At 38.5% G+C, this 27,056-nt stretch overlaps 2 protein-coding genes across 5 annotated transcripts in view; both read right to left on the minus strand.

Moving 5' to 3' along the window:
* The window catches only part of Tbc1d31 (TBC1 domain family member 31), a 66,738-nt gene extending 54,023 nt beyond the window's left edge, over positions 1-12,715 (minus strand). For all 4 annotated transcript variants that reach the window (XM_021724386.3, XM_021724380.3, XM_005316189.4 and 1 more), the window contains exons 1-2: positions 12,419-12,715; positions 6,459-6,605 (exon numbers count right to left, since the gene is read on the minus strand). In XM_021724386.3, coding sequence (XP_021580061.2) covers positions 6,459-6,605; positions 12,419-12,495 — 224 coding nt within the window. In that variant the 5' untranslated portion in view covers positions 12,496-12,715. The remainder of the gene's footprint in view (positions 1-6,458; positions 6,606-12,418) is intronic.
* On the minus strand, positions 4-6,597 carry LOC144365423 (uncharacterized). The gene is given in 3 exon segments (XM_078016736.1): positions 4-2,468; positions 2,470-4,649; positions 6,459-6,597. Coding segments are annotated over 2 exon segments (2,307 nt in total). The 5' UTR covers positions 4,614-4,649; positions 6,459-6,597; the 3' UTR covers positions 4-2,305.
* Positions 12,716-27,056: the final 14,341 nt, after the last annotated feature.

Below are 27,056 nucleotides of genomic sequence, written 5' to 3' on the forward strand. Positions count from 1 at the left end.
TAGTTAGTTTTTTAAATTTTTATTTTAGTTGTAGATGGACACAATACCTTTATTTTATTTATATATTTATTTATTTATTTATTTTTTGAGCGAGAGAGAGAGAGAATTTTAATATCTATTTTTTAGTTTTTTCAGTGGACACAACATTGTTGTTTGTATGTGGTGCCGAGGATCAAACCCCAGCAGCACGCATGGCAGGTGAGCGCGCTACCGCTTGAGCCACATCCCCAGCCCCTATTTTATTTATTTTTATGTGGTGCTGAAGATTGAACCCAGTGCCTCTTGTGTGCTAGATAAGCGCACTACCCCTGAGCCACAACCCCAGCACTCACCATTAGTTTTTAGCAAAGCAAAATCAGGATCAGGCATGTCTTTTAGGAAGATGTTCCTGGCAGCAATGGCAAATGAATGGAGGGAGGGGCAAGGAAGAAAAGGAATTCATTAAGAAAAGGAGCTCAGTGGTAAAGCACCTCTGGATTCAATCAAAGAATACTGGTTATATTAACTTTCATCATTTGTTGTTGTTTTCCTTCTGTACTAGGGATTAAACCCAGGGGTGCTCTACCACTGAGCTACATCCTCTGCCATTTTTATTTTATTTTATTTTTTTTTACTATGATGTCTGTCATTTAACAACAGGATGCAATACATGAGTGTTAACACATAAACAAATATTCAGTTATAAAGACATATTGCATACATAAGGTAAATATAGGTTAAAAAAATGCACTGTAAACCTGGCATGGTGGTCCATGCTTGTAATCCAAGCAAACTGGGAAGCTGAGTAATTTCAGAAATTTAAATTCAGCCTCAGCAACTTAGTGTGGTTTCAAGCAACTTAGCAAGACAGTCTCAAAATTTGAAAAAGTGGAGAGAGGGCTTAGGAATGTGGCTCAGTGTATAAAAATACCTAAACTTAAACTGAAATACAAAAATATATATAAAGTTTAAAATATTACACTTGAGTGTTAAACATCAAAAATAGATTTCATATAATTCTTTTCTCAGTATTCAAAAGTGAAAATAATAATTTTTGATTTAGAAAAACAATTATATTCTTTGAAAGATGAGGTTTCTTTACTATGCATATATGATATTTATGACTGATATTTCTACAAAATAACTTGATAATGCTTAATAAATTTAAAGACAACTACTTGTTTTCTAAACTTAAATGAGTTAAGTATTTTATTGATACTCATATACATCAAGGTGTAATATATAGATAATAACTTTACTATACTCTCACATTTATTATAAATGTTTCATTGTTATATGAGGCATACATTTTGGACAAAATCTGTTCAATGTTCACTACTAGTATGAGTTTTCAGAAGTTTAATGAATTTAAAATTTAAATACATTTTGGATATATTATTTAACTTTTTAGGGTTTCTGGGCACAATGAATTCTCCAAAAATAAGCAGTTTAAGAAACATGTAGCTACAATTTTTTTCCATTTGTATTTTCTCTAACCAGTATGCATCCACAGGTGCTGAGTATTGCTGAATAAATTTTGGAGGCATTGTCACATTGTCAATTTTCACATTTCAAAATTTTCTCTACGCTATGGTTATCGTGGTGAGAATTTTTGTCCCTTTCTTAGAGTAATGGTACAATGGTCTTGTTTGTAGAGCTTCTCTCCAGTGTGTTTTCTCTGATGTCTAGTAATATATGATATATAATTAAAATGTTTCTACATTCTCTACATTTAGATGTCTTCTTTCCAGAATAAGAAGCCGAGTGGTGAAAAGAATTGATTTCTTATTAAAAGCTTTGCTGCATTGTTTCAATTTGTAGGGGTTCTTTTCTGTATAAATTCTGTTGTTAATAAGGTTTAGTCTTTCTTTTTTTAATGTTTATTTTTTAGTTGTAGTTGGACACAATACCTTTATTTCACTTATTTATTTTTATGTGGTGCTGAGGATCGAACCCAGGATCTCAAACATGCAAGGCTAGCACTCTACCACGGAACTACAACCCCAGCCCCAAGGTTTAGACTTTCTTTACAAGTATTATTACTTTATTCACATTTCACATTCACCAGGATGTCTTCTGCTATGGTGAATAAAGTTTTATTTTTTATTAGAACTTTTCCACATTATTCACTTTTGTAGGGCTATTCTCCAGTGTGAGTCCTGTTGTGGTGAATAAGGCCTGTTTTATTGCTAAAAGCTTTGCCACATTCCTTATATTTGTAAGGCTTCTCTCCAGCATAAATTCTTCTGTGGCAAATAAGGTGTAATATTTGAATAAAAACTTTGTCACATACTTTGCATTTGTGAGGCTTCTCTCTAGTGAGAGTTCAGTTGTGGCAAATAAGGTGTGATTTTTGACTGAACGCTTTGCCACATTCTTTACATTTGTAAGGCTTCTCTTTAGTATGAGTTCTCCTGTGGCAAATAAAGTCTGTTTTTTGAGTAAAAGCTTTGCCACATTCTTTACATTTGTAGGGCTTCTCTCCAGTAAGTTCTGCTGTGGTGAAGAAGGTCTATTTTTTGACCAAAAGCTTTGCCACAATCTTTACATTTGTAGGGCATCTCTCCAATGTGATTTCTCCTGTGGCGAATAAGGTTTGATGTGTCACCAAAAGCTCTGCCACCTTCTGTACATTTGTAGGGCTTCTATCCAGTGTGAGTTCTGCTGTGGCAAGAAAGGTCTGATTTTCGACCAAAAGCTTTGCCACATTCTGTACATTTGTAGGGCTTCTCTCCAGTGTGAGTTCTACTGTGGCAAGTAAGGTGTGATTTTCTACCAAAAGCTTTGTCACATTCTGTACATTTGTAGGGCTTCTCTCCAGTGTGAGTTCTTCTGTGGCAAGCAAGGTCTGATTTTCGACCAAAAGCTTTGCCACATTCTGTACATTTGTAGGGTTTCTCTCCAGTGTGAGTTCTGATGTGGCAAATAAGGTCTGGTTTTAGACAAAAAGCTTTGCCACAATCTTTACATTTATAGGGCTTCTCTCCAGTGTGAGTTCTGCTGTGGTAAATAAGGTGTGATTTTTGACCAAAAGCTTTGCCACAATCTTTACATTTGTAGGGTTTCTCTCCAGTGTGAGTTCTTCTGTGGCAAAATAGGGATGATTTTTGACCGAAAGCTTTGCCACATTCTGTACATTTGTAGGGCTTCTCTCCAGTGTGAGTTCTGATGTGGCAAATAAGGTCTGATTTTCGACCAAAAGCTTTGCCACAATCTTTACATTTGTAGGGCTTCTCTCCAGTGTGAGTTATCCTGTGGTAAATAAGGTTTGATTTTTTAACAAAAGCTTTGCCACAATCTTTACATTTGTAGGGCTTCTCTCCAGTGTGAGTTCTCCTGTGGTGAATAAGGTCTGATTTTTGACCCAAAGCTTTTCCACATTCTTTACATTTGTAGGGCATCTCTCCAGTGTGAGTTTTTCTGTGGCGAATAAGGTTTGATGTGTCACCAAAAGCTTTGCCACACTCTGTACATTTGTAGGGCTTCTCTCCATTGTGAGTTCTGATGTGGCAAGTAAGGTGTGATTTTAGACCAAAAGCTTTGCCACAATCTTTACATTTGTAGGGTTTCTCTCCAGTGTGAGTTCTGCTGTGGTAAATAAGGTGTGATTTTTGACCAAAAGCTTTGCCACAATCTTTACATTTGTAGGGTTTCTCTCCAGTGTGAGTTCTCCTGTGGTAAATAAGGTATGATTTTTGACGAAAAGCTTTGCCACAATCTTTACATTTGTAGGGTTTCTCTCCAGTGTGAGTTCTGCTGTGGCAAATAAGGTATGATTTTTGACCAAAAGCTTTGCCACAATCTTTACATTTGTAGGGCTTCTCTCCAGTGTGAGTTCTACTGTGGCAAATTAGGGATGATTTTTTACCAAAAGCTTTGCCACATTCTGTACATTTGTAGGGCTTCTCTCCAGTGTGAGTTCTGATGTGGCAAATTAGGAGTGATTTTTGACGAAAAGCTTTGCCACAATCTTTACATTTGTAGGGCTTCTCTCCAGTGTGAGTTCTGATGTGGCAAATTAGGATTGATTTTTGACGAAAAACTTTGCCACAATCTTTACATTTATAGGGCTTCTCTCCAGTGTGAGTTCTCCTGTGGCAAATAAGGTTTGATTTTTTACCAAAAGCTTTGCCACAATCTTTACATTTGTAGGGCTTCTCTCCATTGTGGTTTCCTCTGTGGTAAATAAGACCTTTTTTTTTACTAAAAGCTTTGCAACATTCTTTATATTTGTAGGGCTTCTCTCCAGTATAAATTCTCTGGTGATGAACAAGGCCTGATTTTTTATATGATTTCTGGTGTTCACTCTCAGTTGTATTTTTCCAGATTTTCTTTTGTGGTAAATAGTCAAGATCACAACTTCCATATTTTGCACTTATCACTTCATGTAATATATGTTTTATTCCCTTTTCTAGTGAATATTCTTGGATATGATTAGGATTCATGGCCACGAAGGCCAAGTTTCTATAGTTCTCTAGCATCACATCTCTATATAAATTTTTCTGAGCAGGCTGAAGGCATTCCCACTCCTCTTCAGTAAAATCAATGGCTATATCCATAAATGTTAACAGTTCCATTTCCTGGCTCTCAGGGTTCTCAGCGTTCTCCCTGTGGTTTGTTTTCAGATTCTGCATAGCACAGACACCTGGGCTCCGGATCAGGACAGAAGCCTACAAAAAGATTTTAAAAAATGCCATTTTTATGTTTAGACAGGGACTCACTAAGTTGCTAAGGCTGGCCTTGAACTTGTGATCCTCCTGTTTCAGCCTCCTGAGTTGTTGGTATTATAGCTGTGAGCCACTCTGCCTGACAACTTCAATCATTTGATTAAGGTAGTGTCTACTATACCTCTTTACTGTAAAATCATTATTTTTTCTTCTGTAATTAATAATAATTTTGGGGAAGGCACTTTATGACTACACAATATCTAATTCCTCATTAAATTGTTACAGGAATTTGTGGATTTTTATCTTAATGGATTATCATCCATTATTATTTATTTAATCATTTTGTTCACTATTATTTTGACATTCAAATTATGTCCAATTTGACTAGAGGGAGCTCCTACAAGCTGGCATCTATGTCCTACTTATACAGTCCCATCATTCTTTGAAAAATTTCCTCTTTCTGGCAATATATGTTATAGGCTCATCCTGTATTTCCCTGCCCCAGTTCTGAAACTGTCCATTTCTTCAAGGCTCCCTGATTTCTTTTGGTAAACAATGGTGTTTAGAAAACAAAAAATAGGTTGGGTATAGTGGCACACACCTGTAACCCCAGAGACTCAGGAGGCTGAGGCAGAAGGATCACAAGTTTTAGGCCTGCCAAGGTAACTCAGCAAGGCCTTCAGCAACAGAGTGAGACTCTGTCTCAAAATAAGAAACAAAAAAAGATGAGGATGTGGCTCAGTGGTAAAGTGCCTTGGGGTTCAATCCCTGGTACCAAAAAGCAAAATAAGAAATAGGCTGTAGGGTACATTCATTGTTACCAGTGTGATGGTGTTCCCAGGACCTCTGAGTGGCCAAAGCTCAGGAATATATGCACATAAAATTTACTTATTCTTACACACATACTCTATTTCTTCCTATCTCTCTCTCTCTCCCCCCCCCCCATATACACACATATATATTTATATCTATACCCAAACTAGGGGTTCACACTCATATTTCCAACTCTAATCGAATATCACAAGGTTCATCCTAGTTTTCTCCCTTCCCATATTTATAAGTTCCTTTTCCAACAGTGAGAAAGCTGGCTCTCATACCTCCAATATATTTACTTACTGATCAAATCCCTACATATTAACCACTTGCCATCACTGCCCCATTTCACCCTCAGATTTCCTCTGATTTGGGCTACAGCTCTCCACTACTCACTCTGATATGGAAACCCGCCTTGATCAATCCTTTCTAACTGCTTCTGGACTAAACTGTTCTATAAGGAAAGAGAAAAATTAAGAAGAAAAAGAGTACATTTTTAAAAAATATTTATTTATTTTTTAGTTGTAGTTGCCCACAATACCTTTACTTATATGTGGTGCTGAGGATAGAACCCAGGACCTCGCCTATGCTAGGCGAGCACTTTACCACTGACCATGACCCCAGCCCAGAGTACAGATTTTTAATGCTTTAAATTTTCACATCTAGTTCATAATAATAATAATGTACAAAGGAAATTATGTTCTTTCTAAGTTGACTATTGGAGTACCAGAAATTAGCTGACAAACTGGTAGTAATGAAAATTTAAATTTAAGAAAGAATAAGCTACTAGAGATATTGTTAAAACCAAAGCTGTAAATCTCTAAAAAAAAATTGAACAGTATCTATCCTTTCCTACTGTCTCCTCTCAGTACTTACAAATAAGGTACCTAAAATGTAGTAGAATAATGCTTTCTGAACCAATAATGAATGGAAGTTACTAAAATAGTGAGTGAATTAATAACTTGTTAAATAAGGTAGATGTCAAAAACATCTGCTTACCTGTTTGACTGCAAGTCAAAAACATAGATATTTCCTTGATGGTCCCCAGCAATTAAGCAATCGCCTGAGCCATCAAAAGCCACATTCAGAAATCTTAAAGTTTTTGGATGATAATCAGAAGTGTTATGAATGATGTTCACTATAATTCTGTCAAAACAAAACAAAAAAACAATATTAAATTCTACACCAAATATTATGACATATGAAAAAGATTTATAGTATATATTATATTATATATAAAATGTAATATATATATGTACAAACTTTGAAGTTTTTTTGCCTACCTACTCTTCTCCTGTTGCAATTCCTTCTCTCCCCTAGAACCAATCTTACAATTTTTTTTTTCTTTTTTTGGTACCAGTGACTGACCCCAGAGGTGCTTAACCACTGAGCCACATCCCAGCCCTTTTTATTTTTTGAGACAGGGTCTCACTGAGCTGCTTAGGGTCTTGCTAAGATGCTAAGGCTGACTTTGAACTTGCTAAGATGCCTCAGCCTCTCAAGCTGCCAGGATTACAGGTGTGTGCCACTTGGCTACTTAAAAGTGATTTTTGAAAAGAATTCAGAAAATTATTCAATATCAAAGTAGTGACTATGCATTTATTCATCAAACACTTGAAAACTTACTCTATGACAGACACTGAATAAGCCAGGAATTAAGAATATCTGATAACATGACTCCTGTTATCATGGAACTGAGTTTAGTAGTAAAAACAGGCATTTAAAAAATACATATAAACAGTATTTATAAGTTATGATAATATGACAGACAATAGGATATATTTTTTGTTGTTTTGTAACAGAAAATGGTCCAAAGTGAATTAAATGTACATGAGTTCTATTTTCACTTCTAATAGATCTACCATAATATCTAAGCAGGTGTGTTCCAAAAGGATATGGATCACTGCTACTTCATTACTATATCTCAGCACCTGGCACTGAATACCTGGCCCACAATACACAACAAGCACCCAATATATGACTGCTGAGGCAACTGGGGGCAAAGCTCAGTGGCACTGAGTGGGGTTTGGGGAAAATAACTGCTAAATGAATGAAGGCTTAAGACATTCTTTTAAAACCCACATTAATCAGACTCTTAGTCCAAAAATTAAATTTATTTTTTTAAAAGTATACTATAAAGGGGCTGGGGATGTAACTCAAGCGGTATCGCGCTCGCCTGGCATACATGTGGCCTGGATTCAATCCTCAGCACCACATACAAACAAAGATGTTGTGTCCGCCAAATACTAAAAAAAATAAACATTAAAATTCTCTCTCTCTCTCTCTCCCGCTCTCTCACTCTTTCTTTTAAAAAAAAAAAGTATACTATAAAAATATACAAAATGCTTAAGAGGTTATATGAAAAACATTTTAACCTTAGATTTTAAACAGATGATATATGCATACATGTAAACACAATTAAAAGAAAAAAATGGAAGAAAAGGAAAAACCTATATATAGGAAAAAAGGATGAACACATCCAAATAATAGCAGTCATTTGCAGGTAACAGAAGTATGAATGATTTCCCTCTTCTTTCTATTTTCCTATATTTTATACATATTAGTTAGTGATCACATGCTATTTTCATGGACAAAGCTTATTAAGAATGTACAGCTATATTATCTAAAGTTACTATTTTTTGAAAGGGGGATTCTGTATAATACATCTGCTGAAAGAAAGCCATTTATAAAACTTCCATCATGAAATAACTCAAGACAATATATGTGTGCAAATTCTGATCCTGAAGACCAAAACAATCACATTCTTTACTGCAACAATAATTTTTAATCATGTAATTTTATCTTTATTTTTACAAAATTTTTAATTTTAATTAGAAATATCTATCTTCATAAACCTCATTAAAGTATACTAAATTGAATTATGTGAAAATATTTTCTTCATGTTTATCTAAACAGCAGCTTTTAAAACACATTAGAAGCAACAACAAAATTCTTTTTTTTTTTTTTTGGTAATAGCTATAAAGCAAGAAAAATGACTTTTATAATCTTGAACCTTTACTTAGTTATACGTTTTATCCCCTGTTGAGATCACAGTAGTCTTTACAACAAAAATCAATCTTTTTTTTTTTTTTAAGAGAGAGTGAGGAGAGAGAGATAGAGAGAGAGAGAATTTTAATATTTTATTTCTTAGTTTTCGGCAGACACAACATCTTTGTTTGTATGTGGTGCTGAGGATCGAACCCGGGCCGCATACATGCCAGACAGGCACGCTACCGCTTGAGCCACATCCCCAGCCCCAACAAAAATCAATCTTTTTAACACAACTTTAAATGAGCTGAAGTCTAGTCTATTTTGGAGCCATTCTAACATGGAGTAAGGTGGGAGGCAGAGCCTTACCTCAGGTAAGACATAGCTCTTCACAAATAACACAATACAATATTACAACTGAAACATGAATCAAAGAAAGGCTAAGAGAGCTTTTTAAACTTTCTTTTTGTGGAAAAAGTGGCAGAATGCTTCCATGTTTTACAATGTCACCTTTAAACAGATCAGGCACTCCTTAGTACCTTCCAAAAATACATTTAAATTCCTGTTTCAGTGTAAAGAGCAACACAAAGTTGTATATATAACTGACAATAGGTTACTTTATCCAGTTATAAAACATCAAATGACATGAATAAATACCAATCAAATTTTTTATTTCTATGCAAATCTGAGGCTTTTGCTACAGATAATTTTGGTTTAAAGAACACTAACTTGTCAAAGTAACTAAGTTTAACTTTTGAAGTACAATTTAGAATACATATTGTACAGTAACAATAATCACAGGTCTGCATGGGTTAACAAAAAAAAAATCAAAGGATAGCCTTAAATCTCTTATACATTTAGGAAACAGTGTTAATGATCAGAAATTGACTTAGACAAAGCAAACAGATATAAGACAGGTCTTCAAATGATAGTGTGGCCCTTCTATATCAGATACATTGTATAAAAGAGAGCACTTATTATTTATCTTGCTAGTAAACTTACATAAACTTTCATTTTATATACTTTTTCTTAGCACTTAAACAAGGCTAAGACAGATATAGTTTTCAAATGCATACATATACCTAGTTACATATATTTTGGGTATCAACTATTATTATAACCTAAATAACACTAGTTTGTTTAACCTGTTACAAAGCAAACATTTAAGACTTTAAAACAGGTAAAAACCCTTTAAGATTTCCTTTCGCCAAGTAACAAAAACCTAACAAATACAAGAAAATTATCTCAATAGGTAAGAGCAGGTCATTGTTTCAGACTTTGCTTCATATTAGTACATTAAAGTTCAAATAACTTTAACTGTGCTAATTATAGCCAATTTAATCACAAACACAAACTTTTTGAGATTTACCTTCTGTAATATATTTTAACATTCACAACTTTACATCCTTAGTTTTGTCCTCTTTCATCTTGGACTCTAGCCCAAGAATATTACTTTGCCAGATAAAATACTTTCTCCTCCAGAAACATTTCTTTAACCTTCTAATTTTCTATACTAAAATATATTTCCATACCTATAACTTTCTTCTGTTTTTTTCTAGTTTGGGACCCTTTCTTAAATCTATATTATGAAACAGTCCTTATGAATATTATCTATGCATTTAATTCACACAACAAATTTCTTCCCAGGAGAGGGATGGACAACCTAGCAAATACCAAAGAAAAACAAAAAACAAAACAAACAAACAAAAAATCCTGTGCCTTAATCTTTTTTCCCCCAGAGTCATTCAAGGGGTTGGAGTGCAGGATCTTTCTGAGACTGACCTTCTCCCTTATCATTATCACACTGCCATCAACTTTAAGTGAATTCCCCACTACCAACTGTATATAGAGACTCCTTTGGGGCCTTTTTAGATACTAGGTATATTGACATGTAATGAAAGAGGCCCTTTCTATCCTTTTCTTTAGGCTTCCTTAAAGATGCAACAGCAGACTTCTTACACTGCTTATTTTTGTATATTCCCCAAGGGATTAAAAACACAAAATTGTGTAGTAAAATAACTTCAAAATATTTCCTGACCATCAAAATTCAGAGAGAAGGAGCTGAGGCTGTGGCTCAGTGGTAGAGCACTGGGTAGAGCATGTGTGAGGCACTGGGTTCGATTCTCAGTACCACATATAAGTAAATAAATTAAATAAAGGTCTATACATCTAAAAAATATATTAAAAAAAAAAACTCAGAGAGCAGACAACTTTCTCCTCCAGTCTTTTTTCTATAGCATTACATCTTCTGATGACAAAATTAAATGATCATTGTTCAAAATATGGGAAAAAAACCCCCACAAATCCTACCATCTAAATGTAACTCAGGACTAATAGCACCATTTTGTCCCTGATTCTTCATTTAAATCATACACAAAAGCTACTCAGGAGGCTGAGACAGGAGGATCTCAAGTACCAGGCCAGTTTGGGCAACTCAGCAATACTGTTTCAAAATAAAAATTTAAAAGAGCTGGGGACATAGCTCATTGGTTTAAGTGCCCCTAGGTTCAATTTTTCTTTCCTGGAAAGAAAAAAAAAATCACACAGCACTATCCATTTTCAAGCAATTTCAATTGCTCATAGGTTGCCTGACAGTTTCCCAATTCATGAACATAAGAACATCAAGTTTTTACTGAGCATCAAACTTATAAGACAACAGTGTCTAGTAAATCTGCCTGATTGGGCTTACAGTGATAACTGGTCTAAAATCACAGAAGGTGCACATCAACACTTCCTTCAGCTAAATGCCTCTACCTCCATACTCAGTGCTCTCTTCCTCTTTCAACGCCATAAACAATGGGTTTTAATAAACAACAACAACAAAAAAAGAAAACCATGTTTTGATGGAATAAACAACAAGGAGGTGTGAAAACCTTGCATGCATATCTACTTGGTAACAGCAAGAAAAAGAACAGGTGGATTGGCTCTAACTCTTGGAACACTTAGAAACTACCAGAAGCAGGGGTGGTATTTATATAAACTCCAAAACTAGAAAGGAAAAACCTCTCCACTTTAAGCAAAATTTTTTATCCCACGGAGTGAACAGGACAGAGGAATTGATAAAAAGGATAGACAGCAACTGGAAACCAAACAAGTGGCTGCTCCAGCACTGTGCAGTGGGCATACAAAGTAAGCCAGTGTGTTGATCTGCTGAGGAGCAACCAAAATCAACAAAAAACCTACTAGAATAAGAAACACTGAAACATGAATCCAAGCGTTACTGCAAAGTCTGCGACAATCCTAGGACATTTCCCTGACGCAAGAAGTAATGGGAACCCAAATGGTCCCACTTCCACTGAAGTCATGCAAGAGAGCTGGGCCCTCAAACAGCGCAGAAAACTGGGAAAAGAATGAAAAGTATCTCTGGCTGTACTAGAAGGCCCTCAGCATTATAGAAGCAACCCTCTGCCCCTCATGTACACATCTATACCTAAACTCCAGACAACTGTTAGTTTGTTTTGCTCCACTGCTCTCCTAGAGTGTTTAGAAGTGTACTTGGCACACAGCAGGTGCTCAACAAGTAGCTAATGAATGCATGAGCATCTAATACATGCAATGATTTGAGGATGGATAAACTTCAATTTCTGTACTAAAGGGTACGTTCTCCTTCCCTCATCCCTCCTGGAGTTCTTTTCCAGCGGTGACAAATATTTCCTGAGCACGCACTACATGCCAGAAGTGCTATCAGGACACCATGATAATTAAAGCAGGTCAGCGCTAGCTCTCTCATGAGCGGCGCAAATTCCCTTAGGTAAATCTGAGAAACTTCCTGCTCCAGCTGCACGGTGGCCGGGACCAAATCCGAAAGGGTGTCAGAGAGGACCACTCCTCCTGAGGTCCCCCAACCCAGGGATTCTGGGCAGAATCAGGGTCAGGATCAGGGTCAGAACCCTGCCCCGCCCTCGTGTCCCTTCCCAAGTCGGCTCCTCAAACTCCCCTCCAGACACGGACCCGCGCCCTCCCGCCTTTACCCGTCCCGAGTGAGCGGCGATGGCTTGCGGTGCCATATCTTGCCGCTCTCCTTGTTGCCCAGCTCGGTGCTCTGCATGTCCAAGCCTACTTTCGGCCGCCGCCGATCGGCTCAGTAACTGTCCCGGCACCTTCCCGGCAGGCTCCGCGCTCCCGGCCCGGGAAATTCGAGCGCCCGCCGCGGCGTTCCGGGTCCCCGTGGACCGTTCCAACCGCGTGTGGGACGCCCCTTTCTATTTACAACTAATCGGGAGGCGGATTCCTCCTAAACTCCACACAGGCTACCCCTCCAGACAATGGGATGGCCCAACGACCTTCTCGCTTAGGCTCCGCCCCCTACAGAGGTCGGCCCCCAGGACCCCAAAGCCTTCTGGGAATGGTAGTTTTCTGCAGATGAAGCGTGGGAATGCTTGTCTTTTGGGACCCTTGAGGGGGGTTTTAGGCCGCCAACAGAGGCAAGGTCCCTCTCTTCCGTTATAAACTGCATTTAGGGATTGTACAGAGATAAACGCATTGAGGATTGAAGAGTTTATTTCCTAGGACTTTGAGGCTCCAAAGCATCCTATAGATGAATAGTTTATTCTTCTTCACCTTTTCATCATCCGTATTATTTTTTCAATTCCACAATCTGACAAGAGGTTTCCATATGGTGATGTACAGTCCACCCCTGGCAGTCCCGCAAAACAATGTCATCAACAGCTGGTTGTGTTAACGTCAGAGTTATTTTTTTGTTTGGTTGTGTTAAGTTTTCTTAGCCCTTCTGTAGTGCATAATAGGTATGGGGTATTCTTTTATGTATTATACCAATATATTGACTCATTTAATTATCATACCAAACTTACAATTTAGGTAGCACTATTATCCCACTTTTATGTAAGTTTTCCTGAGGCTGTGCCAACAAATAACCACACACTTGCTGGTGTAAATCAATATAAATTTATTCTCTTAGAATTCTAGGCACCTTAAATCCAAAATCTCAGTTTCAGCAGCCTCTCCAAGAGGCTCTAGGCAAGGTTCCTCCCATGCCTATTTTAGCTTCATGTGGAGGCTCCCTTAGTTGGCTTGTGACCACATCACTCCATTGTCTGCTTCCATGGTCACATAGCTTTCTCTTCCAGGATATGCATCTTCTTTTCTGTCACCTTCAGCTTTTCTCTATGTAAAAATAAAAGGAAAGTCATGATGAAAGCAACATTAAAAGAGCTTTTCAGCATGGTGCCTGGAGAAGCCATTAAGAGACAGGTCTGTGTATCTCTCATTGCTGGATCCCTGGGAACACAAACTATGGCTCACCCTTACACTTAACTGAGATATAATTGACATTTGGTAAATTTCATATATTTGAAATGTGCAGTTTTATAAGTTTTAACATAAGTCCCCCCCAAAAAAATCACTAAAACAAGATAATGAAGACAGCCATCACCCCTGAAAATTTCCTCATATATCTGAGGGAGATATAGAAGGGCAGTCAGGGTAAAATGGGAAGTGAGGAGGAGCACAGGGAGGGTCTTCTGACAAGGTCAATTTCCTGCTGACGAAAGTGCTTGTGTACACAAGCATGGGACCCAATCAGACAGACACTTCCATACTCATGCCCCTAAGCGGGGGATTCAATAGAAAAGAGATGAGTGGACAGAGGGGGCACCAATCACTAACAAGTGAGGAGCACATGGACATGGGAGGAGATAAAGAAAGATGGAAAGTCAAAAGACCATAAAAAGAAGAAGTCAAAAGTCCCCCACCAGATTTCCACTCTGGACAAGTCTCTCTCAATCTCTGTCACTTTTTCGATAATCCTACTTCTTACTTGCTATCTCTGTGTCCTGTTCTTCAAATTTTTTGCTGAACAGAGACAACAAACCCAGCACCTCTAGACAGTAACATAGCTTTGTAACCTGTTTCTATTCCCACCCCTCCTATCCCACAAGCAACTGCTGATTTGTTATACATCTCTTAAATTAGTTAATATTTTCTAGAAATATATATGAGTTCATAAACCTTTCCTTCTCTCTCTCCTCTCTCTCTTTCTCTCTTCTCTCTGTGTCAATCTTCTGGCTTCATTCCTTCACTATGAACTTGAGATCATTATTTTGAGATTCATTTGTATTGTTGGGGTACTAATAGTTCATGTTTTTATTGCTGAGTAATATTTCATAGTACTGATATACCATAACTTGTTTATCATTCACCTACTGAAGAACCTTGGAGTTGTTTCCTGTTTGGGGCTATTCCACATAAAGCTGCTATAAATATTTCTATGTAAGTCTTGGTATGAATGTATGCTTTCATTTCTCTTGGGCAAATTACTAGAAGTGGAATAGTTGGGTCATGCATAGGCCTAGATTTAACATTTTAAGAAACTGTCAAATGAACTATAATGAACCTTTATCATTTGACCACTCTAGGAGTACAGTGGTATCTGTGCTGATTTTAATTTCCATTTCTGAACTGATAAATGATGTTCAGCATCTTTTCATGTGATTATTTGTCTTTTGATATATCCTTGGTGAGACATCTGGTCGAGTCTTTTGCCTAATTTTTAATTGCGATGTTTGTTTCCTTATTATTGAGTTTTGAGGGTTCTATATATATCCTAGATACAAACCCTTCATCATACATGTGCTTTATAAATATCTTTTCCCAGTCTGTGGCTTGTTTTTTCCTTCTCTTAGCAGTGATTGTCCAAAAAAAAAATATTTATCAACTGATCTTCATCAGTATTAATCTTTCTTTCCTTTTATGGATTGTGCTTTTTGGTGTCATATTTAAGACATCATTACCTAGATTAAGATCACAAAGATTTCCTCAACTGTTTTCTTATTTGGATGTATTTCAAACACACCCTTAGAGGGTTGGAAAGTTGTACACAGAAGAGATTTTTAGTTGTTTCTTTGCAAAGTCCTCTATCCTTGCCGTCTCACCAACTATACTTTGACTGTGGAAGGATGCTTTCTTTTTTGTTGTGATAATATAAAGTTGGAAAAGAGAAGTATTGCCAATTTGTTGAAGCTTAATTGACATTTTGATTGCCCAACATCTAAGCATCTTTTCTGTTTGGGAAAGTTCCAAGACATTTGGAAAGGAAAGAAAGACAGCTTATTCTCTTTCCCAATTCCTTGGCAACCGTTTCTATGCTTCCCCCAAAGCAAAGGCCAGTCAAATGTTAGTAAGCAAATTAAGTAGCACATTAACAAAAACTATTAAAATATAATTAAAGAATTTTACTGCAATCTCTCTGAGAACAACAAAGAGGAAGTAATTAATAACCTTTCAGCAAACGTCTTAAAATGCCCTTTCCCATCTTCTTCAGGCAGGCTGAACTGTTATGCCACAATAATTAAGAACTCAAATTCTCAATGGCCTAAAACAACTTCTTATATCTGGGTGTTAAGCTCATCTTAGTCTCTTGTGGATCCAAGCTAATGGAGTTGCCATTATTTCAGAGTTTTTTGTTTATATGCCAGGAGGAAAAAAAAATGGTTTTAGAGAGTTTCACACAAGCAATGAAATGCTCTAGAACAGAAATGACATCATTACTTTTTGCACTCACTACCAGAACTATGGCCCCATCTAAACACAAAGGGCAAGGGAGTGCAATCCCACTAAATCAGTTATGTGCAGTTACATTAATGCTGTAAAAACAAAAAACAAGACAAAGCAAACAAACAAAAAAACAGCAAAAAAAAAAACACACCAAAAACTCTGCAGCATTCAATGATAAATATTTATTACTCATGTATCTGGACCAGCCAGCTGTCCCTCCTGATCTTGGCTGGTCTCACTTACATGTCTGGGGGGCTTCTGATTGATAGTTTATAAGCTGGCCTCATTTAGGGAAACTGGGGCAACTTGACTCTGTCCCAAGTGTCTCTCACCTGGTGCCTCATCCTCGTGCAGGCTAGTCAAGGTGTGTTTTCATGGCAGTGACAATGGTGTGGATGAGCAAACAGGCACGCAATATGTATAGGCTTGGAGCTGGCATGTTATCACTTGTACCTCTTTCAAATGGCCAAGTAAGTGGCTGGCTGAGTCCAGGGACAGAGTACTATGTTCTCCTCATTTCAGGAAAGCATTAACAAGTTCCACAGTGGTCATGGATCTGGGCAGGAGTGGATAATGGGGACCATCATGCAACCTACAATAACTACTAAGTGTTCAGACAGAGGAAGAACCCAAATATTTGGTGAACAGAATTGACAACTCTTACATCATCCCTGTTTCCCAGTATCTAAAGTACACCTCCACAAACCTCTGGGCTTCTCTCCTTCTCTTCTTTTCTAAAAGCTTCCTTAAAGCCCATAGAACACCAGGGTTCCTATCTCTCACTTTTTTGTTATATGATTCAACTTTGTCTTTCTTTAAACCTCCCACCCCTATTAACAGCAGTTGCAGACAAAAGAATCTAGGGGCTAACCCAGAGCTATCATCTTTCCTCTTTAAAATGTGGAAAAGATGATAGACTCACGGAATTTAATCTTTCTCTTCTATCCCTGTCACATACTCACTAGTTGTGTGATTCACTGATTAATGTAACCTGCCTGTGTTTGATTGTTAACTCCATAAAAGCAAGGACCTTCCCAGAATGGAGCATAGAGCCTGACACACAAAAAAAGAGGACAAAATGAATTTGTTGAGGGGAGGCATTCACTTGTTTTATGCCTCCTGGCATCTGACACAGTGCCAGACACATGGTAAACACTGAAAACATGTTTTTTAAAAATACTTACTTGAGCTATGATTTAAACTTAAACTACTCCAGACTATGTTTTTAAAATAAAAGAATGCCAAGTAGCAGTTAAAAAGGGGGAAAGCAATAAGAAGATTGAGTTTATGATCCTTGCTCAGCCACTAAATAGTTGCTTGATCTTAGGTAAGTCAAAACTTCCTGAGTTCCAACTTTCTCATATGCAAACAGCAGGAATGGGATAGTTCCTTGTTAACCCCCTTCTACTTCCATTTCTATATAATATACAGTTTGGAAGCTTATCTATGCCTTCCTTGAAATTCTTATGTGCACTTATAAAGAAAATACCATTTTTATATTTTCAGATAGGCATCCAGAGGACCACAACCAGACACCTTTACACATATTATTTCCTACTGACACACATAATAACTTGGATGCACTTCATTATAATCAATGTCAAGTTCAGGATTTCTGAATAAGATTTCTGTTTTGTGGGAGACAGGCTCTCCTCCTTACTTATTTCACTATTTCCTTTGCGATTTCTTTTTTTTTTTTTTAAACAGAGAGTGAGAGAGGGAGAGAGAGAGAGAGAATTTTTTAATATTTATTTTTTAGTTATTGGCCGACACAACATCTTTGTTTTGTATGTGGTGCTGAGGATAGAACCCAGGGCGCACGCATGCCAGGCGAGCGCGCTACCGCTTGAGCCACATCCCCAGCCCACCTTTGCGATTTCTCACAACACACATCTGACATGTCACTTTATTTTGACTTTTGTAACAAACATAAACAAACCCTGACCACCTATTCTTTATACCTCTACTCTTGTGTTCCCCCAATACAACCAATTTTTGATATCACAATTTGAGGACAGTTATGCAACTCAATGACTCTTCAAATACTGGCTTTTGAACTATTCTTTAAAGACCTAAGGCTTACAAATGACGTGTCTTTAAATTTCTTCCCATCACATTTGGTAAAGAGCCTGGATTAGACCTTCTGTCCACAGGCAGGCCATGTCTTGCTCTTATCATTCATCTTTGATTCAATCATCAGCTGTTTTTTTTTTCTATTATTTTGAATGCCAGTTACTTGTCAGACACTGTACAAGGAGCTGAGCTGCAGTGGACAAATAAGATGAGTTCTTTGTCCTTGGAAAGCTCACAGCTTACAATGTAATAAGAGGTACATGGAGAAATAGATGTGTAAATGTAACGCCGTGTGATCAGTGCTATAATTAAGGTATGGGTACATTTGAGAAAAGGGAGCAATGAATTCTCTGGGAAAAAAGAGAGCTGTGAAAAAGAGGGGTGACATTCAAGTTGGGCCTGGAAGGTGAAAAAGGCTTTCTGCACAAAAGGAAGACTTAGTTTTGTAGGCTTCTTATTTCCACAATATAAAGTAGTTACTGGGGCTCAGAAAGTAAAAACCCAAAGTGTGACGTGTTTGTTGTTGCTCATTCGTTTTAATTTTTTTTTTTTTAGTTGTAGATGGACAAAATACCCTATTTTATTTATTTATTTTTATGTGGTGCTGAGGATCAAACCCAGTGCCTTACACATGCTAGGCAAGTGCTCTACCACTGAACCACGACCTCAGCCCAAAGTGTGACTTCTTGACACGTGGAGCTGAAAAACTGTCTCAGAATCCAGGTCTCTCTAATGTTCCCTTGTTTCTCTCCTAAGCACAGATGGGGTTTTCTCAGAAGTGCTCTTACCTGAGAAATTAATTCCAAAAGAAATACAATTTCTGGGCTGGGGATGTGGCTCAAGCGGTAGCGTGCTCACCTGGCATGTGTGTGGCCCGGGTTCGATCCTCAGCACCACATACCAACAAAGATGTTGTGTCCGCCGAGAACTAAAAAATAAATATTAAAATTCTCTCTCTCTCTCCTCTCTCACTCTCTCTTAAAAAAAAAAAGAAATACAATTTCTTAAAGTCCCACCCTAGGAATCTCATTAAATACTGTAACCAGGAAAGATTTAGACACCTGGGAACAGAAGAAACTAAAAGTTGTCACCATGGGCTGAGGAGTGTAACTCAATGGTAGAACACTTGCCTAGCGTGTGCAAAGCCCTGAGTTCCATCCCCAGCACTGCAAAATTGTCTCTGTATTCATACAGGCTTTTTAAAAAATTTTGTTTACTTAATTATACATGACAGCAGAATGCATTTCAATTCGTTGTACATAAATAGAGCACAACATTTGAATTCTCTGGTTGTACACAATGTAGACTTGCATCATTTGTGTAATCATATATGTACTTAGGATAATGATGTCTGTCTCATTCCACCATCTTTCCTGCCCCATTCCTCATCTTCTCCCCACCCTTCCCTTTGCCCAATCCAAAGTTCCTCCATTCTTCCCATTTGTGCCTCCCCCCATTATGGATCAGCATCCAGTAATCAGAGAAAACATTTGGCCTTTGGTTTTTTGGGATTAACTTACTTGGCTTAGCATGATGTTCTCCAACTCTATCCATATACTTGCAAATGCCATAATTTTATTCTCTTTTAATGCTGAGTAATATTCTACTGTGTATATGTATCACAGTTTCTTTATCCATTCATCTATTGATGGGCATCTAGGTTGTTTCAAACAGGTTTTTCATCAGTTCTTCTGAAGGCAGCTCCCAGAATTTACCTGAGAAACTTTATTTGCAAAATAAGACAAATTTTGTTTGTTGTGGAGTTCCTCACCCACCTTTTCCAGAACTTGTTGATGCCTGCCTCCTCGTTTCTCCCTTATGAAGCATTTTTGAGTTTTTGTATTTTGCATGGCTCCTGTATACATATGCATGTAAATATGTTTAACATTATTATTGTCTCTTTCTAAGCCTACCATTGTTGTAGCGGTGTTGGCAATGGCTTTGAGCAGGAAAGGATTTCCCCCGACTTTTTCTGACTCTACATATCCTATCCCGCATAATACAATAATTTTGTCCTCATTTTACTAATGAGAAAGCTGAGCCTTGCCAAGGTCACACAGCTAAAAAGCCAAGATTCAAATCTAGACCTAGCTAGCTGCCTTATCTCGCCCTGCCTCTTGTATGCTTCTCTGCCCTTTTGGGGGCCAGGTTGGTGTGATTCTATGTCTTCCAAAGACCCATTGCCCAAACCAGAAAAGAATTTATCACTAGCCTGGGTTAAAACTCTCTGGGAACCTTTATAAGAAGATTTTGTTTCATCCTCTGCTAAAAAATAATTTATTTGCATATTAAAAGGAATCTTGGGGGCTGGGGATGTGGCTCAAGCTGTAGCGCGCTCACCTGGCATGCATACCGCCCTGGTTGGTCCCTTAGCACCACATACAAAGATGTTGTGTTCGCCAAAAACTAAAAAAAATAAATAAATATTTTAAAAAATTTTTAAAAAAGGAATCTTGTTGGTAAACAGAGGATTTCAATTTTAAAATAATAACAAAGCACAAAGCAAGTTGGGCTGTGGAAGGGTGTGGGAGGATTATAATGATAGTCTACTCCCTGCACAACCCTCCAGCCCATCCCCCAGAAATACTGCTTTCTCCCAAACACTTGCAGAAACTGGCACCTTAGCCTCCCCCTCACTGGTCATATGATTGGTCCAGGGGTGGAGCCTGACTCGAATGAGCCAATCGGAACCCTCCCTGAGATTTTTTTTTTTTTGCGTGAGATGGAAGAATGCAAGTCTCAACCCAGGAGTTCCCAGAGTAACTTCAATTTTGTAGTGAGGATCAGTTTAAGAGAGAATTTCTGATGCTCAAGGGAAAGCAGGAAAAAAAAAAGCCATGGTAAGTGGTCATCTTGGCCACATTTATGCCCCTTATTCTGATTGTCCCAGAAGCTCACCTGACAGGAGCTCCTGTCTTTGCTGTACTCTGGTTACCTGAGCTAGGACTGGCCTTGTATTTCTAAAGTAGGGACTGGAGGGGGAAAAAACAAGAGAGATGGCTTCAGGAGATGATGATGCAAGGGGGCAAGGCTGGAAGGATGAAAAGGGGCTGGCAAGGCAGAGGAGAAGTGAGAGGAGGAAAGGGCATCTGCAGAAAGGCAGGGGGTTGTGCAGCAAAGTGGTACCTTCCAGAAACCAGTTACTCTGTTCTTCAGGAGCGCAGGAGGCACAGGCATTATACAAAGTACACACAAAGTGTTTAGCACTTAGAAACCGCCAATGACAACAATAATAATGACAATAACAATGACTATTATCACTGTGTGGGTAAATGGCGAGAGAATAAGAGACAGGCAAACATCAGGACATAAAACGACTCAGACTACCATTCTAAGGAGTTGGGGTGTTATCCTGAAAGGTTCTAGGGAAACTCTGGATACATCCCTCAGACTGCAGCGGTGTTAAAATTAGTTCCAGGCTTGAGGCAGAAAGAGGGTGAGGAGTTGGGGTTGGGGGAAGGAGCTGTTGTTTGAGACAAAAAGTCATAAAGAGCTGTTGAAGGAAAGGCAAGAGAAGGCAACAGCTGGATGACAAGCAGAGCTGACGCTGCAGAAGAAACTTCTGTTTCATCCGTGCTGCAGAAATATGTGTCATGCTGCCAGCTGATGCAAACCCAGGCAATGTTTTCCATTTCCTAGACGACTTAGCTAGTTGGCCTTACGAGAGGGAGGACAGAGGCAGAAGCCACTGCAGGTGAATATGACATAGGGCACCTCCCTCCAGCTTTAATATGAGTCAGAACTGGGAAAAAAAATCAAAGGGATGTGTTCCAAGCTGCTTAAATAAATATTCATGCCCAGGTGTTCTCATAAAACATACATGAAAGCAACCAAGGGCAGTTTTTCATGTTTAATCAAAAGGATTTGGCACCTACAGCTGAAATAGTACAATATCAGAAGAGAGGGAAAATGTGATGTTGATCTTGACTGGCAGCAAGTTCGTGCCCACATCCAATGAGAAAACTGCTGACATAGACTAGTGTTTCTAAAAGGCCTTCTCTACACCATAGGAAGGAGGAGGCTCTCTAGTCTATGACAGAATGGGCTGTGCCTGCAATTTCCAGTCTTTACAGCCCTTCCAGGTGGCCAGAGAAGAAAAGGGTGTGGAGTTAGCAGACTGTGTACATCTAAAGTTGTCTTGAGGGGCTGGGGATGTGGCTCAAGCGGTAGCGCACTCGCCTGGCATGTGTGCGGCCCGGGTTCAATCCTCAGCATCACATTCAAACAAAGATATTGTGTCCACCGAAAACTAGAAAATAAATATTAAAAAATTAAAAAAAAATAGTTGTCTTGAGGAGCCTGGTCACTCTAGAGACACTTGGGCTTGTATGCTACTGCATACTCCATCTTACGGAGGAGGCATAATTTTATAATTCCCTAGTTGTTGACAATTAGATTAAAAAATATTTACAACCTTTGTGCCACACAAATTAAGTTCTGATTGTGTTATTGCAGGCATTAGTATACCCAGTTTGGGAAGGTTCTGTTGGCTAAGTTAAACATGCAGTATTATACTGTGCAGGTGCACGCCTGCCCTCAGGACTTTCCTGGGCAGAGGGCTGTGGAGTCAGAGAACACTGGGAATATCTCAAGCGGCCTTGATAATCAGCCTTGATTCATAGGCTTCTAATAACATTGTGGGCTCAGAGGACAGGCTATCAATCAAGTGTGACATGATGCCAGTAAACCATGAATAAAAGGCCTCTACTTGCTCTAAAGGAGGAAGAGAAACTGATTGAACTAAGCGTTTATTGTCCAGTAAAATGTTCCAGGGCAGCATAGCATCTTCCCTTGAGTGGTCATCCTGAACAGTGCGTGAGAGAGAGGCCACAGACCGATGTAAGGTGATGATCAGCAGGAATCCGCACCTAACAGGCCCCTTTTCAGCCAAATTTCATCATATAATTGTACAGATACAAGACACAACCTCAGGAGTACAGATAAAAATAAAATGCAGTATGATAATTAAGAAGTATTTATTACCTTTTTAAGCCGTAATTTATTTTTTAATTTTTGAAATTAATTTATTTGTTCTAATTTGTTATACAGGACACCAGATTCATTCATAGTACACAAATGGAGCACACGTAATTTATTTTTAATGTAAGTTTATATAATTTAATTTTAAATAACAGCTGTGTTTAATAACTGACTCGATAATTCCAGAAAATTTAGCAGTTGGCTCCTATAAGCCAATAGGAGCTGGTTCCTACATTGTATCTCTTACTTGCTTTCACCAACTTAAACATTTGATGATTTGATAATGTTCTGTTGTCTACCTCTGTGTAGTAAACCACCTCAAAACTTTTGACTTAAAGCAATGATGATTTCCTGTTTGTCTCGATTCTGGGCTCAGGTGAGCAGTTCTGCTCCACATGGTATAGCTTAGGTCACTCATGGTTGCATTTAATTAAAGCTCAGCTGGAGCTAGGACATCTGAAATGGCTCTTCATCCATCATTGCCTCTTTTTTTTTTTTTTAAGAGAGAGAGAGAGAGAAAGAATTTCAATATTTATTTTTCAGTTATTGGCGGACACAACATCTTTGTTTGTATGTGGTGCTGAGGATCGAACCCGGGCTGCACACATGCCAGGCGAGCGCGCTACCGCTTGAGCCACATCCCCAGCCCCCCCATCAGTGCCTCTTATCATTCAGTAGTCTAGCCTGAGCAGCTGCTGCTTCTACTTCTTCTTCTTCTTCTTCTTTTTTTTTTTTACAATTTTTAATGTAGATGGATACAATGCCTTTATTTTATTTATTTATTTTTATGTGGTGCTGAGGATCGAACCCAGTGCTTCACACGTGATAGGCAAGCGCTCTACCACTGAACTACAGCCCCTGCCCTAGCCTGAGCTTCTTTATATGACATTGGCTTCTAAGAAAAGATGCTATCATAGGACATGCCTGAGTGTGTATGTGTTTACCAAGCCTCTGCTTGCATTGCCAGGTCTGCTAAGGCCATATTGGCAGAAGAAGTCATGTGATCAAGACCAGACTCAGTGTAGGAAGAAACTTTATTAGTGCATAAATCCTGAGAGAGATTAGAGGCTACTCAGGTAATGGTTGATCATAGATGTCATATAACTCAGTGGTTCTCAACTAGGGGTGATTTCATCCCACAAAGGACATTTGACAATATCTGCAGACATTACCAGGGTGCTGGAATCATGTGGTGACCCAGGATGCACAGAACACTCCTCACAAGCAAAGAACAAGCCAACCCAAAGTGTCCCAGTGTCTGTGTGGAGAAACCCTGAAGGCATCCACACACACATGCACCATTCTGGCTGTTTAGCATGTGTTTTCTCTCTTCCCAACACATTTTCCCCCTATTGCTTTTGACAGAATGTACAAGATATAAAATTCTCTCAGAGCTCTCTCAGTGACTGCTTGGATTGGCTTCAGATGAATATGACAGGTGCAGCATCTCCGGCTCATATGCCTTGCCAGTCAAACATATGCACATCACGTCTACAGCAACGGCGGTAATATTCCATGGCTGAAAGAAGTTGCACATCCAACTTCCACTAAAACATCTCAAACTACTTTCTCTTAAGCCTTCTGGTTTTCAGGTGTTCTTTCTGCATCTCTTCTCCAGGTAAATTGTTCTATTCTTCATGATACCAAGATTACATTTGCTCTTTTTACAAAGGGAATGTTCTTTGAACAGTTCAATAAATTCTAACTGTGCACCTGCTTGTAGACAAGAACTGTCCTGGGTGCTGGGCTATAATGGTGAACAAAACAATGCTGTACATGCATGGAGCTTCCTTTCTAGTTAGAGAGACAGACAGTAAGCAAATAAGAGAATAAGTGAAAGATACTGTTAGGTAACAAAAAGCTCTGTATATGAGATCCCTCATTCTTTGTTTACAGCTGCATGTTATTTCAGTATGTAAAGCTGCTGTTGTTTATTCAACCAGTCTCCTAAGTATGGTCACTTTGGTTCTTTCTAATATGTTGTAATTATAAATAATGCATTAATCTCCAGGATATACAAACAACTAAAAAAAACTCAACACCAGAAAAAATAATCCAATCAATAAATGGGCTAAGGAACTGAACAGATACTTTACAGAAGAAATAGAAATGATCAACAAATATATAAAAAAAAGTTCAACATCTCTAGCAATTAGAGAAATGCAAATTAAAACTACACTGAGATTCCATCTTACTCCAGTCAGAATGGCAATTATCAAGAATACAAGCTACAATAAGTTGTTGATGAGGATGTGGGGAAAAAGGTACACTCATAACGTTGCTGGTGGGACTGCAAATTGGTGCACCCACTCTGGAAAGCAGTATGGAGATTCCTCAGAAAACTTGGAATGGAACCATCATTTGACCCAGTTATCTCACTACTTAATATATACCCAAAGGACTTTAAATCAGCATACTACAGTGACACAGTCACCACTGTTTATAGTAGCTCAACTCAAAATAGCTAAGCTATGGAATCAACCTAGGTGCCCTTCAACAGATGAATGGATAAAGAAAATGTAGTACAGGGTTGCAGATGTGGCTCAAGTGGTAGCACGCTCGCCTCAGCACCACATAAAAACAAAGATGTTGTGTCTGCAGAAAACTAAAAAATATAAATAAATATTAAAATTCTAAAAAAAAAGAAAATGTAGTACATATACATAATGGAATGTTACTCAGCCATAAAGAAGAATGAAATTATGGCACTTGCCAGTAAATGGATGAAACTGGAGACTATTATGCTTAGTGAAATGAGCCAGTTCCAAAAAAACCAAAGGCCAAATGCTCTTTGATATGTGGATGCCAACATACAATAAGAGTTGGGGGAGAGGGGAGGAAAGACTAGAAGTTCATTGGATTAGACAGAGGTGGATGAAGGGAAGGGAGGGAGGATGGGAACAGGAGATAGTAGAATGAATCAGCATAACTTTCCTGTGTTCAAATGTGAATACAGCATACTACAGTGAATACATGAGCAGTAAAACTTCACACCATGTAAGAGTGGCATTCTAATTAGAATGAGTTATACATTTGTATGTATGTCAAAATACACTCCACTATCATGTATATCTAAAAGGAACAAATAAAAATAAATAAATAATGCAATAATAGACAACCCTGTATCTGACTTTTTTGTATAATATTTTATTCTCTTCATAGGTTTATCTTTGGGGTAAAGTATAAATGTATATCTTGGTTTTATTGTTATAAATTTCCCATCTTGGGCTGGGGATGTGGCTCAAGCATAGCTCGCTTGCCTGGCATACGTGCGGCCAGGGTTCAATCCTCAGCACCACATACTGTTATGCTAGAATTCAGGACCCCCAAAGACTACCAGAGACCCAAGATCGATGTAAGCAGCAAAGAGGTGATTATTGCGAGCTAGCTCGGTCCTCCGCGTGCACACACAGCAACTGGTGACGCTGAGAGGCCCTGAGCCCAGGGTTTGCAGCATTTTTATACATTTTTTTGGAGAGGGCAGGGACTTCACATACATCATAGCAAATCATCACACACCTCGGGAAAATCAAATAACAACTCTAAAACATGATTAGCACATTCACTGGCGGGAACAAGTTGGGTAGGGGTGATTGGTCAGTACAAAAGGGGTATTCATTTGAACTGATTGGTTTGAGCCAAGAGGGGTGTACATGCTGAACTACACGGTTTCCCAATATGTTATCAACCACCATAAACTACTGGGAGGATCATCTGGCATCCCAGGTATTTCCCTGTCTCATGCTGATTGGTGGCTGCTAGGGGGTTGCTATGGATCCCCACCTAGCCTGACTGAGTCCGGGACACCTGGGGCAGCAGATCTCTCCTGTTATTTGTAGATAAACAACTTAGCAGGGTGGGAATGTGCTTAGGAGTGCTCTGTGGGTCTTTCCAAGGACAAAGGGTCATGTTCCTTCCTTGGACAGGCTTTGCTCTGAGATAGAGGCTGGTTTTTCAATACAAACAAAGATTTGTGTCCGCTGAAAAACTAGAAAATAAATATTGAAAAAAATATTCTCTCTCTCTCTCTCTCTCCCACTCTCT

Source organism: Ictidomys tridecemlineatus, chromosome 7 (assembly GCF_052094955.1).
Source record: "Ictidomys tridecemlineatus isolate mIctTri1 chromosome 7, mIctTri1.hap1, whole genome shotgun sequence".
NCBI lineage: Eukaryota > Metazoa > Chordata > Mammalia > Rodentia > Sciuridae > Ictidomys > Ictidomys tridecemlineatus.